At 43.5% G+C, this 16,192-nt stretch overlaps 1 protein-coding gene across 1 annotated transcript; it reads right to left on the reverse strand.

The window, feature by feature from the left end:
* Positions 1–359: 359 nt before the first annotated feature.
* LOC116498597 (keratin, type I cytoskeletal 19) lies at positions 360–5,590 on the reverse strand. The gene is made up of 8 exons (XM_032202946.1): positions 5,129–5,590; positions 3,438–3,520; positions 2,962–3,118; positions 2,558–2,719; positions 2,279–2,404; positions 1,947–2,167; positions 1,142–1,170; positions 360–616 (listed from the first exon to the last, which is right to left on the reverse strand). The coding sequence occupies exons 1-8, from the start codon at positions 5,588–5,590 to the stop codon at positions 585–587; spliced, it is 1,272 nt and encodes a 423-aa protein (XP_032058837.1). The 3' UTR covers positions 360–584.
* Positions 5,591–16,192: the final 10,602 nt, after the last annotated feature.

Consider the following 16,192-nt stretch of genomic DNA (forward strand, 5'->3'; position numbering starts at 1 on the left):
GGGGTATTTTCAAGCCGTTCTAACAGCTTTATATTTTACCCTAACAAAGCATCTCACAGCTCTTGCTTCTTCCAGAACTACTTAACATCTCACTGGTACTGCTCATCGGAGCGCACAGCCAGCGCAGTCAGTGACATAAATCACTGCTGTATTTCCCACTCCGAGGGACCAGGCACCCCGCTGCCTCCATACTCCGAGCTCCTGCCAGCAAGAGGAGCCAGAAGAAAGCAGAGATGGAGCTCCTGCACCCACCAACACCGAAGCAGGGAGGCTGGCCAGGGTTTTGCTGTCTGATTAAAGTCAAACTCGAGTAATGATACCACAATAACCAAATAGGAGGTGAGACTGCAAAAAGAAGATTGTCTTTATTAGAGTAGATACAGTAACTCAGTATATGAAAAAAAAAGTTAGTAATTAAAAAGCTAACCCAGTTTGCAAACTAATCACCACCAATCTACTTAAACTTTGTGTGGTCAAGAATTTTCCATGCTTTAAGATATTAATTTCCAGCAGTTTAGCGTGATCCTCTGCATTTTAATTCCTTTTTTCTCATCTTCAAGATGACATTTGGAGGACTTCCAGTACTATTTTCCATCTGCCAACTTGTCTCTTTTGTCTGCAATGATGTGGAGAGAAAGAACAGCAATTACTTAACCAGAACACATAAGACCACTCTCTGCAATATTCACTGAGCTTAGTTTATGTCTCATCTGTCATTCCCTTCTCTCAGAAGTTTTATTCTTCATAGCATTGATTTGAATCATACATCACTTTTACAATACAGCTGACCTTTAAAAAGCAAGTCATGCTTGCATGTTGGTACAGTTCCCCTGAGCTGGGAAGCTGAAAGTTCTTGTATCCCTTCATCTGGGGGAATGATTACACATTTTGTGCTTTTCTTAGCCTTTATGGTAGCAAAGTCTGAGATTTTTTCTCTGATGTCTAACAGCTTTGGGTGACTAAAACCTAAATTCTACCCAGTCATCACTCATGACTGCCTAGATTTTTCCAGTGACACACATCAGTGCAGCAGCCCAGTCTCTAAAATGGATGCAACGACCATAATATATGTATTTCTTCCTTTTAGAAAATAAAACTTCTTTGACTACTAAAAGTTTCCTGGAAGAGAACGAATCCTTACCGGCAGTTCCAGAAAGGGAGCCAAACATCCTGTAGAACAAAGAGATAATAGTTGAAAGGAGAGGTAACGCATTGTCTGTGTGAGACAAGGATGTATGAAAGCAAATTCTCTACAAGGCACGTTTTGTATATAGTCAGGAAAAAAAGGTGTTAATCTCTTTGCTCTCCCTTTCAGCTCAGGAGGAGTTACTGTAGGAAGTATTTTTTTAAACTATGGCAGTGGGAAAAGGCAGAGGATTGTTGAAAGAAGGTGTAGAGGACATCAAAGCCTTTCAACCCCTACCTCACTTTTTTGTTTCAGGCTATGAGCTATTTTCCTCCTAGAGGCTATATGTGAGATAACAGAGAATGTCCACTTAGGTGGCTGTCTGAAAAGATCTAGTTTGTCTGCACTCACTTCTATTCAGAATATTTATTCCTGTGCTGAATCCCATGAGGTGAGAGCTACTTCACTGGTAACAATTTATGGGAATTCGGTGTTAATGCAGATATTCTATAAACCATTGCTAATTGCACTGTTTCCTAAATGTCAAGCAGCTAATGAGTACTTACTGCTTTCACTGTTGGTGCCATTTAATCTTTTCTACTGCTTGTCAGTTTGCCTTTTGGTTTAGAAGCTCTTAGAGGCACTCAGTTAATGCATGGGAAATTTCTAGCCTTACCATGGCCCAGAAAAAAAACAATTTGTTAAAAAAATTAGAATCCCAGGAGTGTTTGAAATTGTGCTTACAGTGATGGTGTGGCACACGAGCACCATGGCATGAAGCTAAGCACAAAGGTTTCCTGCAGTGAGCAGAGTTACTTACTGGGACTCCTGGCCCTCCAGGAGCTGTCGGTAAGTAGCGATCTCCTGCTCCAGACGACTCTTGATATCCATGAGCATCTTGTATTCGCTGTTCTGCCGCTCCATATCAGCTCGGAGGTCGGCCAGCTGGGCCTCGATGCTGCCAATCAGGTCCTGGATGTGCGCCAGCTGGGCACTGTAACGCCCTTCAGTGTCTGCCAAGGTGCTTTCCAGCGCGCCTTTCTGAGAGCAAACCACAAAAAGGTTGCTACCAAGTGCAGGACTGCTTGCAGGAAGGGGAATAGGGGCATATTTCAGGGTGCTTGGGTTTACTCAGTGCAAATTTGAACGTACCATGCTGAGCTGGGACTGAAGTTCTATTTCCAGCCCTTGGAGGGTGCGTCTCAGGTCACTGACTTCAGACTTGCTGCTCTGCAATTGTTCGGTGTTGACAGCGACTTCGCGGTTCAGCTCCTCAGTCTGAAACAGGGAAAGCACTGCGTGAGAACCGTGGGGCCTCTGGGTGGAGGTCACAAGGCTTTCACAGCAGTTTTCTGAAAGTTTTAATAATTATTTAGCTTCTTGCATGTTTTTTTTTTTAGTAGTCTTTATATAATACAGAGCTTTTTCTACCTTACTGTGGAACCAGGCCTCAGCATCCTTCCTGTTCTTCTCGGCCATGAGTTCATACTGGTCCCTCATATCGGCCAGGATCTTGGACAGGTCAATGCCTGGAGCAGAGTCCAGTTCGACGCTGACTTGGCCAGCCACTTGTCCTCCCAGGGCACTCATTTCCTAAGTGGAATAGGAGAGGAAAACAAGAGAGTACAATTATAACCGAAAACATGAACCCTCCGTCCTTTCTAAAAGGGCTACGGTCTGACTGACTGCACTTCGCTACTGGCAGGGGGCATCTTTCGTTTCCCCATCTACACAGAAGTCTTTTCTGCTCTGGTGCAGAACCTGAGGGACTCCACACCGTGTTTTTCTAATCTCACTTCCAAATACGTGTCCTGGTTGTTGTTTTTTGCTTTTACCTCCTCATGGTTCTTCTTGAGGTAGGCCAGCTCCTCCTTTAAGCTCTCAATCTGCAGCTCCAAGTCCGTTCTAGCCAGTGTGAGCTCGTCCAGGACTCTGCGCAGGCCGTTGATGTCAGCCTCCACGCTCATGCGAAGGGTTTGCTCCGTTTCAAACCTTGAAAAAGCAAAACAAGGCTAGTCAGGCTAGCTGAATAAGGCACCATGAAACACGTCATTTGTTATAAATGTATCTGATATAGGAAATGTGATGTAACAAAAGTTGTCCAGTGTTAAACTTCTCTCCACGTATTTTACATAATATAAATTTTTCTGTGGTATAGATGACGTTTTCAGCAGGTAGAACTTCAACAACAGGATCAAACTAATGTTAACACAGAGATTTTATACACGTTCCTTTGTTTTTTCACAGCTCTTTGTCTCAATAAGGATTTTTGCCTCCTCAAGAGACCTTTTTCCCTTCAGAAATTACTCACTTGGTCTTGAAGTCATCAGCAGCCAGTCTGGCATTGTCAATCTGCAAAACGATCTTCGAGTTGTCAATAGTGGCAGCAAGGATCTAGAAACAATGAGAGTTCATTGCTGAGGCTTAAACAACTGTTATTTTCTTTCCATACACAAAAGATAAGATAGTTAAGATTGTATCTCACTTGTAGCTACACCAAACACAAGTGTATTTTATTTAGTCTCAGTAGGAAAGTACCAAAGATCTACAGCAAATACACAGCACAGATTTATCACAGTATTTTTGCCGTTATTGTCAGTTCTGGGTAGGTTCCCTTACTTTTGTCTGGCATATGAAGTGGCTTTATGCTACAAATCTCCCAGTGAGACAGAAGTATGTTGGCTCACCTTTGTGAGCCAGTCAGTAGGTGAATGAGGCAAGAAAACATTTCCTGGAGAGAAGCAAAGGGAGCAAATTCTGCAGAGCCCTCTCGGCAGAATTTGTTCTCCTTAGGCATTTTCATAATGAGGGGAGTGATTGCATGGACTGTATGATTTCAAAATAAATGATGTGTTTGTGTATCATAAACAACATAGGGTCATATTGCTTTTTTATATCCCTTGAACACATTTTTATTTCCTGCAATACTTGGTTCAGTGTTTATTGACTCTTCTAATGCATTATAAAAGGCCATAAAGGAAATTCCGTTTACTTAGAAGTAATCCCTGTTAATTTTTAACTGGAAGGCATGCCTTTTTTTTGCCTGCTACTTTCAAAACTCAAAAGGTCTTCTACAAAAACAGCTGGAACAACATCTTATTTCCTCTAACCAAGGGGAATAAAAGACAGGTGGAAAAAGAATACTAAAAGGAGAAAATTAATTCCCAGTTCTGCCTTTTCTGGAGCTCAGCTTCTAAAATCAGTAAAGAATGTGAATGGGTTAAAGCATGGAGAAAGTAAATTGTGTGGGAGCGGTCATGAACTCCAAGCTGAACTGTGAAAAGTAAACCTCAAGTTTTCTTTCATTTATTTACATAGGTTAGTCAGCTGCCACCTATGTTTTCCGGGGTGTGTATCATCACCAAGTAACCTGTTATCAGCTTCCCATGGGCTATTGGGGCAGTTTTGGCATTTATGTATGGAATTGATAACTTTACGTCTGCGGTTTCCATTTCCCATAAGCCAAACATTTCAGCATTCTTATTTCAAGCTTAACTAGGTGAGAGATGCAATAAAAATATATTTAGGGTGATGTGTGAGCTACTACCTATACATTCACAAAATTGTACATAACCGATTTTTATTTTTACAGTAAAAGCAGTGCGTATGTGCCTGGCTGAGATACGCAGGTTGCTGTCATTGTTTAGCTTGCTTTATACATATATCAGAATATGTAGGGTTGTACATATATTAACTGGTCATACATATGCCTATGGCCAGCAGATACATTAAATATTACCAAAGAATGAAGTAATGAGGAATCTTAGTCTGGCTGTTCTGTACATTCACTTAGCTAATGTTAAAAAAGGTAGATAACTTCTTACTAAGCATTTTCTTTATCCACCCTAACCAATCATTACGTATTCATTTCATCTTCCTCCTTTTCACAACCTGCAGTGCCTTCTGGCTATTTTCCTAGAGAGGCTTTTCTCTTTTTTTCATGCTTCCTTCATAAGTGTTTGTGCAAATCTCAGGTGCTTTTTAGTCAATGTTAACACCTACCTGGTCTCGAAGGTCTTCAATAGTCTTGTGATAAAGGCTGTAGTCTCGAGCGGGGCTTGGTCCTTGTTTTTGGTACCAGTCTCGGATTTTAGTTTCAAGATCAGAGTTTGCTTCTTCCAGTGCACGAACCTTCTCCAGGTAAGATGCGAGGCGGTCGTTCAGGTTTTGCATCGTTGTCTTTTCATTTCCTGAGAGGAGGCCATCACCGCCCCCCAGACCACCCCCGTAACCACCGCCGAAACCGCCACCAAAGCTGCTGCTAAAACCACTTCCATACCCACCACCCAGGCCGCTTCCTAGACCAGAAGAGACAAATCTAGCAGAAGAGACTGACACACCCCTGCCACCAGATCCCCCGTGGATGCTTGGAGCCCTAAAGGAGCCTCCACCAAAACGGACAGAGCAGCCACCGGGTCCCCCTGCCACAGAAGAGGTGGTTTGCCTGAAGCTGTAACTCGCCATAGAGAGCAATGCCAAGGGCCTAAGGCAAGCTGCAGTTTGAGATCCTGAAGCAGGAATGTGTGCTCCTTTCCCCCACCCCACGTCTTTTATGCCTCCGACAATGGGAGTTGTCTCCAGAATGTGTTATCTGAGACCCGTGGAATTTATCGGCCTTAAACCCTCTGCCAACACAGCCATTCCTCCCATTGGTCAGCTGCTGGGAAGTGAGTGGGTCCGAAATACCTTCGCACACAGGAGCCCATCCCCTCCCCTTGCCTCTTGCCTCCTGAAGAACAAGGTGGGATTCAGAGGAGGCCTCGCCCTGCTGAGGGGAAAGCTCGTAAATCTGCTCCAAGTTTACCTGTGTGGAAACAAAAGGGCTGGAAGGGCACAGCCCTGCTGCAGCCTGAGCTGCGTCCACAGCGAAGTCACACCACGGCTCGCTTCATATGATCACAGGAAAGTTATAACAGAAAGCGATTAAATAAATGATTTGTAGACTAATAACAGAGCCTGAAAAGAGCCCAAATGATCAACAGTTGTGTGGACCTAAGCAAAAAAAGGTTCCTACCTCTCTTTTTTCTTATTTCCCTTAGGAAAAATCCCTCTTTCAGAATGAAAGATTTCTTTACTGTGAGGGTGGTTGAACACTGGAAGAGGCTGCCTGGGGAGGCAGTTGAGGCCCCACTCCTGTCAGTGTCCCTGAGGGGTTAGGACAATGCCCTCACAACAGTGCTTTAACTTTTGGTCAGCCCTGAGATGCCAGGCACCTGGACTAGATGATCCTTGAAGGTTCTTGCCACCTGAACTATGCTGCTCTGTTCTAAAATTGTAGTTTGTTTGTTTCCTCTCAGTTCCTTTTGGAACAACAGAAGAAAAGAGGACCTGACAATGAGCCTTGTGTGGAAGAGTCTGGTTTTGTACAGAGACAGGAATCCTTCAAGGAACTGTAGCTGTGTTTGCAGCACAGATGAGCACTGAACTTCCCTGAGCAGTACCTGGGGAGTCAGCAACAACAGAAACAAGGGACTGCTTATACAGTCAGTCCTTGCGTTGCTACTGAAAGGGGGAAGTAAACAGAAGAAACACAATCGCATGGTCTTCTGGGCTCTGAGATTAATGAAGATGTTCTCTCTCAAATGTTGAAGTCCTCTGTTATCCAGATGGATTTTCCTCTGTTGCCCAGATGAATTTTCAAAAGCAATGCTGCTTTCATTACTGCAAGCTCCTCCACGAGCATCCCTAACAGACGAGCAGGTGCTTCCATCTTTCCTTCCATTCTCTTCCTTCCCTTGCCACCCCTCATTCCCTGCACAGCCCTGGGACTCCCCAGGAGATACAGCTGTAAGGAACAATGGAGCAAGCTGGCCTCCCAGCACTTGCAACAACCAGGCTGGGGCAGAAATGCCACCACCTACCTACAGGTGCTTCCACTGAACCGAACATTTGGAGTGCAAGATGCAGGCTGAGTTGCTTGGATGAGAAATCCATTTAATGCCAAGATAAGGAACTAAAGATAAGCCAAATGAGATGCATACTCAACACGAGGGCATGTTTGCTCTTTATATACCCATAAAAATGCACTCACCACTCACTAGTGCTTTACCCACTTTGTCCAGAGAGAAATGTCAAACTGCAGGGCAAATACAGGGAGTGTATAAGAATAAATACAAACTGGAAGCCGGCCAAGGAAGCTGAATCAACAGCCCCATTGATCCTTCCTGGAGGTTCTGTGCACAGCCAGCGTGCTGCAGCCTTCCCTGCACACTTCTAACCAACCAGCAGTGGATGTGTTGTATCCAGGCTATCAATTTTCAGTTTCTTACAAGTTCATTCCTTCTCTACTTCTAGTGCTTGGAAACTCCTAAATTATGTCTGTCTGTGAAATCAGAGTAAATTCTCAGAGTACTTATGGTACAGATACACATCCAAATTCTTTGAACCACGAACTTATTTCATAGACCTAATAATTATTTAAATATCAGTCAGTAAATATCTTCTTTCGTTACTTAGTGATGTACTAGAACATGTTTATAAAGAGGTGAAGAGCTGAGTCTATCATTGTCCTGAAAGCAATTAAAAATGCTTAGCTACCCTTTTAGATTTTCTAGGTGGAAGTTGCTTTTTAAACGAGAAACGTTGTGAGTAGCAGAAATTGTTTAATATCCACTGGATCGCTAATGAACGTATTTGATGTCCTTATTCATTCTAAATACTGAAAAGAGATGGTTATGGGATGGAGAAGTATTTACTCCTTTATCCTGAAGTTAGGCACGGGGTTCCTGTTGCCCCTCATGTACTCTGTTCATTGTGCCGTAACATAACCAACCCCTCGGCGGCCTCCCTTACAGCTTTTGGTGCTTCATAACTTGTCATTTATGTAGACTGATATGTCTTTTTTGCTCACATTTGTAATTGATAGGATTCATTTGCCAGTTAACTAGAATTTAGCCATTTTAGTCAAATGTACTGTATTGACAAAGCATGGTCTCCTAGGGGACTCGCATACCGTTGGTTTGCAGAGCCGTGTCCCTATGGATGTGGTCTATATCCCCAGGTGAGAAGGAGTCACATCGCCTTGGGGTAGCTTAGACTCTCCTGTATCCACTTATGAGGCTGTACCAGAAAGAGGAAATGTGCAGAGCCTCCCTCCCTCTATCCAACACATGCACCCTGTATGCCCTGCCTGGGGCTGTGCAGCCTCAGGGCGTGCCAGCCAGTTCCTTGCTTTCTGTAGGGACTGTCGGGCTCAGGCAGATCTCCAGCTTGCACTGTAAAACCTGCAGCCGTACCTAAGAGCTACAGAGGGCTTTTCCGCCTGCCAAGACGCACTGGTTGTCCCTTCTGTGGATCTAAATGTTCTCTTTGGCCCTGGGGAGGAAAAACCTGCCCAGCAGGCTCCAGGTCCTGTGAGTAGGTGAATGAATGCTATCAGAAAGGTAGTGTCTGCACCGGGCAGAAAGAAAGCTATAGAAAGTTACTGTATTGTTAAATGCTAAAGTCCATAGTTAGAGCATAAAGAGTGTAAGTCCATGGGCTTTTCTTCTCTGAACAGAAATAATGGAAGCTTAAAGGAAACAAAGAGCAGTGTGCTCTGCCTTGTGGCCTGCAGCACGCAGAGAGGAACGTCCTTCCCTCCGGGTACTTCTTCACTACTCCCCACACTCCCTTCTAAGGCATTCAAAGCAGTGCTTTTGTTTTTGGTGAAACAAAATGCACGTTTATGATGTTGCACAATGTTTTATGACCTAATTCATGAAAGCTGGGGGCTGAGAGGACTCCACATTCTCTCAGAAACCCTTGGAGTAAAAGCAGCAATCATTGTGTCTGATACTATAAGAACACTGATAAAGTGCCACAAGCAGGTTAGGTTTGCTTCACCTTACAGGGAAGAATTCCTGAAGAACGACTTGTAATTCTTCCTGGCAGTTTGGAAGTACATCTGATAGTGTCAGGAGAGGGAAAGCTTGGGAGACACTGTCCAGTGGAGTGACTATTTCACCTTGTTCATACCTCCAAATGTGCGACAAGCTTCTAGACGGTAGCACAACAGTCCCTCGTGCTGCAATTCGGTAGAGCTGTGTTCTGAGTTTCCAGAAAGGTATTTTAGCTTTGACTTTGCATCTCTTATCTTCGTGGCTGCATGTGTTTGGTTTTGCTGGGATTCTCTTAAGATGATAACAGGTACTTAAAAGCTTGGAAAAGCCTTTAGTGTGGCAAAGCTTTAGCCTGGGAAAGATGGTGCTTTTATCATTCTGCACAGGTCTTTTTTTTCTCTCACTACAATAAGCTTAAACTATAGTAAACTGAACTTTGCCCTAAGGCAAAATAGTGAATGGACAACAAAGGGAATTTCCTTTATCTGCAATTTGTCTGAGGGTGAGGGAGACACCCGTATTAAAGTCAAGCCATGCAGCAGACCCGTGGAAACAGTCCACACCCAAGCTCCTTGCTGAGACCTGGTTCTGCTCTACCTTTATCTGCTCTGCTTTCCTCGCCACTGCTGCTTTATGGAATGGTAAATACTTGTCAGGGCATTTTAATGAGTTTTGTTGTAAACCATTTTTTATTATTCTTGTGTAACACTGGCATATATTTCTCTCTTACATGCTGCTAAATTTGTTTCCAGTGAAGTTCTTGAGCTGGTAACGCAATTACCGTTAATGAACTCTGTGAACATTTTAACCTTCTTGACTTTTCTGTATGCACATTTTCAATCCTCATCTTTTCTCTTGATTATCAAAACTTTGGCTGCCCCACCTTACAGTTGTGTTTTGTATGCTTTTAAGATCTTATCTTTGTATGCACTTTTCTCCTGTCAAAGATCACAAGCATGAAACATTTGAATCTTGAAACATTAATTCAAACACAAAACTTTCTTCTATTTTTTCTTTAAACTTCCTTGTGGGAAGAACCAGCGATAATGAGAACTGATCTGTGCTGGTACTGAAATGATTGTGTTGATTGTCTGCCTAAGATACAATTCTTAGCTTTCTTTCTTTCATATCCCCTAATTAATCATTTTTATGTGTTTTTTTTTTTTTTTTTTTTTTTTTTAAATCCTCACAAAGCTTGCCTTGCCAAATATTCTCTGTATGTGCCAAGAGATTCAAAGACAAGAATGTTTACGTGCTGAAAAGGCAGGTCCCAGCACATGCACACACAGCTGTTAACTGTTTTAAAAGAGGGTGGATAAGAGCAGAGAGCGATAACTGTTAACTTTCTCAAAATTTCTATTTTTGCAGAGTAGAAGGAACGTGACTTGGTGAAGAGAAATGCACACAGTGCCCCAATTTCTGTATTGAGAGAAATGAGAAATGAGGTGGTTTAAGGCTTCAGTTTTGAAAGGAATTACGAGCATAACATGCAGCAGGACAACTCATTTTTATCCCGGGGTCTAGTTCTGTATAGCAGAAACAGAATTATTTGAGTTGAACTTGAGAGATTTGGATTCCTGTTCAGCTACAGGCTTCTTTTGTGATATTGGAACATATAATGTCATCTCTCAATGTTCCTCATTTTTATAACATTTCAATAGATTATTGTGAGGAAAATGCATGAAAGATCACGACGAACTCAAATAGTTAAACAGGGAACAATGTAAATACTTGGAAAATACTTGAAATTGAATATGATATATACTTTGAAACACCTCAATATTGTCAGTTTCCCTATTAATATAAATAACTTTATAAATCTGGAATTGACTTCTCTGTCAAGCCAGAACTATAATGATAATGCACATCATCAGTGAGCAAAGTTTTCCCGAGGCAAGAAAATAAAATGGATTTTCTTATAGAGTGATTAAAGATGGTGTGGAAAGATAGGAACAGCCAGGGCACCCAGCCCTGATGAGTGAAAGACAAGTCACTGGATGTATTTTTACACTTCCTTTAACCTGTTATCTGCTTGGTAAATCTCAGCAAGTTATGATGGGCCTGGAAACCATTATGAAGAGTCCAGCTTCTAACTGATGAGAGGAGGTGTTCCAAAAGTCAGGTTTCTGCAGGCAGCAATAGGCAACTCACTTAGAGCCCACTGCCAAAACCGAATAGACTAAACCTGTCCCAGGCTTCAGAGGAACCAAGTACGTGTTGAGTGCTTGCCATGTCAGCTGCAGTTCTGCAATGAATCATGTTAAAAGAGCCCTAGAGCTCTTCAGAGGGTTGTTTCCCATAGGCCACATGGAAAATTCCTACTTAAAAAAATCCAGTTCTGGTAGAAATACAGAGAAAGGAGCAAGTGGGTGTCATAGAAGAAAGTGGCATGAGCTGTTTTATTCCCTTCATGTCTATGAAACATTTGGAGAACATACTTAAGTATATTCACATTTGCCTGTTTATATATTTAAATCACAGAATCATAAGTCTACATTCATATTTAAACATTATTCTTTCTGTTGCTGGTTTTGTAAGTCTATATTCCGATCACAGTGACAAGCCACGGCTTCCAGCCAGGGTAGAGGTTTTGCAGTGCGAGCATTAAACGCGTGTTCTGGATCAAATGAGAAAACAAGGAGCAATCCTAGTGCCCTGCTGAGGGACGGGTCACCAGGATTTGGCCTTTCCTGATCTTACAGCTGGCTTCATGCTGCTTCTTGCTTGAGATGAATTTTCAGAGCCTCGACATCTCTGTTTGGTTTGGTAAGAAAACTGCCAGTCCTGCAGCCCTGGGCCTGAGGAGCTGCTGCAGGGGCAGCGGTGTTTGAGCCTCCTGCACATCTTGCCGGAGGCAGAGGGCATGGGAGTCGCTGCCTTGCTTGGCTCCGTGTTCACCAAGAAGTAGTTTATAGGCAAATCTCACAGGATTCCTGTGTATCAGGTTACCTTCCGGGCCAGTCCTGGTCATTAACTAACTGAAAACCAGGGTTTTCCAGCAGCGTCTGACACTCGTGTTCTGCTTTAAATTCCCTTGTTTGAACACTGAGGCTGGCATGGGCTGTCTAGGTGTTGTGGGCAGCCCGCTACCACCAAACGAAGCTGAAGGAGATACTTGCTGGGTGCCTTTGCACTCCTTTCTAATGGATTCAGCTTTAATAACTACTAAACATGGTACAATTCTGGTGACATGGCTACTAACAGCATTCTCAGCAGAAAGAAGCTTTCAGCATTTATTTAAGATATTGATGTGCGTGTAATCGCTGTGACCCTTTGGTACAACCATCACTTTTGACTGTCCAACTGGCATCAGGCTGCGGGGAAGAACTGAACTAAGATTAGAAATGTGGTAAGGAAAGGTAGATGAATAAGGCTCTAAGTGCCTTTGATCCACAGTCGCACTCCTGCTGCCAGGGCTGTTTAAGCCCAGGAGTGCATGCCAGCAGAAAGGTGTTCCCTGCAGCCAGTCTTTGCAGCACACATCTGAGCGTGGGTTCCTAAATAGTGGGTTGTTAGCGGTAATTGCAGTGCACATAAGCTGCTCTTTAGGCAGTGCTAAACACGTTGCGAAAGGCAGCTCCAGCACACCCGAAATTGGAAATGGGACGTTTACTGCATCAGCCGCGGGAGCATTTGCCCTTCGGGTCTGCTGTAGTGTGAGAACACTTCGTGCACTTGGGAAGTTTCTTGGCATTTCTCCTCCTGAACGTTACGTGCTACGTGAAAATTGATAGCAATACGTTACCTGCAGCACAGAAAAATGCATTTTCCTGCAAGAACTTCTGCGTTTGCTTAGCTTGCCTGATATTTTTCATGATTATGATAGGCTGGCAAACGTGAGAAGTGTCACAGAAGTGGCTTTTTCAGCTCATTTCCATCCATCTGTTTTTTATCAGAGGCGGAGTAAATGACAGATTTTCTTTGTTAATTACTTGAGACCGGGGTAGGGGCTGAGAAGGAAGTTCCCCTGGCCGAGGGCTGCCGGCAGCAGCTCAGCGATACCATTTCCTTGCAGCCAAGCGTGCCAAAGCTGCAAGACCTGGAGGCAGCGGGTGGCTGTGCCTGCCCATACCTGACTGCTGCCTCTGTGAATAGCAGCTCCAGAGGCAGCACTGGGTGATTGTCCTGACCCTGCATGAAGCCCCCCCGAGGATTCGGTTCGCTAGGTGCTGCTTCTTGCTCTGGGCTCTTCCCTATCCAGTTATTTTCCGCTCTCATCTTCCCCTGACTTCCTGAAAATGCTATATTATGCAGGCGGAGATGATTAATTTCCAGAATTAAGAAGCCTGAACACACCCAAAGATTATGAGGCAGACTATCCTTCATTACCTCTGTGAGTAGTAACAGTACACAATGTCTGTACCTCTCCAGTCCCCCCTACAGGCCTGCTTTTTAAACACACCACCACTTGCTGGAGCCTTGTTCTTCGTAGGTTCTTCTCCTCCCGTGGTAAGACCGGGCTCCCCGGCTGTGGCTGGCAGCCACCGCTGCTGCTAAAGGAGCCGAGCTCAGAGACTGAACAGCTTGTGTGCTAATTAAATGCAAGCAGGAGCAATCCAGGAGGTTGTTGACTTACTCTGAACTTGCTGATTTCCTATGGAATTACCTCAAAGCTTTCAGACGGTTACACGAAGCAGATAGTGCCTCTCTCTCCCCAGCCCTTCATAATGAATGATTTTCTAACCTTTTTACTGTCTGTTTTGGTGAAACACCCATCTGGTATCACAATGTTAACCTTGTGAAAAATTTATCCATTTTATTACTTTTTTTTCCCTTAAAAATGTTAGTTTTCTTAAAAATGTAGTTGGAAAAAAATATTTTCTTTCATTGTTTTTGGGCAGTGAAGCTTCTTAATTGAAAAAGTAACCAGGAAAGCCATTTTAAGCTGCATCTTTTTATACAGTCTTGATTCAATAATTTGATTTCTCAGGAGTTAAGATCCCTAAACAGGGAGTGGGGCTGCCATGAGACAAAGGAGCAGGAACCAATATTTTATAACACTCCCCCCTGTGTGTTTCCTCTGCAGGTGTGTCGGTAACTTTGTCAGTGTGGGAAGGGAAGGAAACTTGAACTGGAGAGCAAAGAGATGTCAGGTTTGAACACAGGCCGTTGTGGTGGTGGAGACAGAAGAAGGAGCACACAGGGATTTTGTTTTCCAGTAAGGTTATTTTCAAAGTTTTAAGCTTTTCCTTTAGTGGCCTAAGTGCTTCCCAGGTCTGAGCCCTGAATTTAATTTTGAGGCTGTATGAAAATGTTTCTGTTGCAAAATCCTGTTGCATATTTTCTGAATTTGCCACTAGAGGATGCTGTGGGAACTGACACTGTGGGAACTGGCATGCTGCAATGTCAGCTCTGGAAAAGGTGAAACCATCAGGCCGTGGTTATCCAAAGGATCCAAACTGTGCCACCGCACAAAAAATCAGCGTTCCCTTGCATGGCATCTGCAAACGGAGGCTGTGCTTCGCTGATTTCAGCCCTCGTCTTGTCTCAATGGGCTCTGTGGTTACGATGGGCATGCCTTGGTGGAAGCAGGAGCTCCGTAACGTTCCTGACAGCCAGCCTAGAGAGCAGTCGTCTCCTTTTCAGGCTCAGAAACATTCTTTCCAGTAAAGCTATGGTCAAATGATGTGTTTCATCCCAAAGTCCATTACAGATTAGTAATGTTGAGTTTTAGACCTTGCTCTGAAGTAGTCAGCTCCAGTTGGTACAAGAAGTGGAATGAGTGTAAAGCAGAGCATGAACCTTTGTTAGCTTATACAGAAGCCTGAGAGTCATGTGGTGACTCAAGAGAGAGGCATTTTTTGCAAATCCCCCTTGTTTTGTAAGGAAAGGTTTCCCCTGACTCATCGTTTTATTTTCTTTCCGCTGTGCTATGGATTCTGCATGGATTGTAACGTGTGGGCAGTTGGATGCTTTTTTGAGTGATCCAGTGTTATCTGAAAAGATGATATTTAACTGGCCTGAGTCTGTTTGCAAACCAAAGTACAGAGCTATTAGACAGAATAAAAAATGCTGGTGATTTCTGTGGTGTTCAGGGAACAAAGAAGGCTTGTGAGACCCACCCTATTCGTTACAGGGCGGCCCTTGAATCACTCACCTGTTATGTGGCGGACCCTGTTCAGCTGCTTTCTCAGCCCTCTGCAAATGAAAGACTGGAACATAGATTTGAAAGTCTTAAATGAGTCAGTTCACCAGTCTTTCTTTCTCTGTCTAGCTCAAATAATTCAAGTGTGTGACATGAAGTGGAGCAGTTTTAGTAAAAATGGCCATCCAGAGCACTGTACAGCCATGGAGCCAGGGATACACTCATACGAGATAAAAAAACCCACCTCAGGTCTTTTGTTTTGAACCATCAGATAAAAGACAAGAGCCCTGATCTTCCACCATACTGGGAGGAATAATCTTAGCAGCTGACCTTTGTGTTACAAGGGGTTCTTTGCATACTTGTCCCTGCCTGATCTAATCATTGCTTTTATTGAACAAGGCTGGTTAGAGCCCTCCCCTGAAAGCTGGGAGAGAGGGCTGCCTGAATGAGACTGATGTCTTGTTCAGTCACCCAAAGACAAATGTTTTAGATTTACCAAATTCTTCCTGAATTTTACCAAATTAATCCTGGTAGTTTCTGTCAAGCTACAGAAGCAACAATCAGCTACTTGCACGCACATCCTTTGCAATGTACACTGTGAAAAAGGGTTTCACCCACCCTTTTTCTTCCCCATAGGTGTCACTCTTGAGTTTAATCTGAATTTGGACAGGAATTCATTCTTTAATAGTTTATCCAGACATTGTCTGCTTAAATCGGATATGCAATTTTCTTTGGGGCTATACTATATAATATAACCAACTGTAATTTTACTGTGAAGTCTATCTCAATTGTCCCACCTACATTAGAGGATTTCTGCAGCATTAATATGCCAAATAACTCGCTGGACACACAGGTTTCTTTGCATTGCAGAAAAGTAAAGTTTTATTAGAGGCGCTGTTACCAGCAGAAAGTAGATGCCAATGGCCCTGCAGATTACTGTATGAAGATTACAGTGACTGCATTATGAAAACCAGTACAAAAGGAAGAAGTAGATAATTTTAGGAGAGTCCTGGCAGTGATTCCTTGGCTTAATGAATGACATCTGTAGCTCAGTCTGTGCGCTGGGTAGGCACACGGTGCACGTGCTGTGTGTTATCACTTTGTACCAGGGGCTGCTCAGGTGGAAGTAGGAAGATCAAAGACCAGAGCGTTGGTGGTGTC

This window comes from Aythya fuligula, chromosome 24 (genome assembly GCF_009819795.1).
Source record: "Aythya fuligula isolate bAytFul2 chromosome 24, bAytFul2.pri, whole genome shotgun sequence".
NCBI lineage: Eukaryota > Metazoa > Chordata > Aves > Anseriformes > Anatidae > Aythya > Aythya fuligula.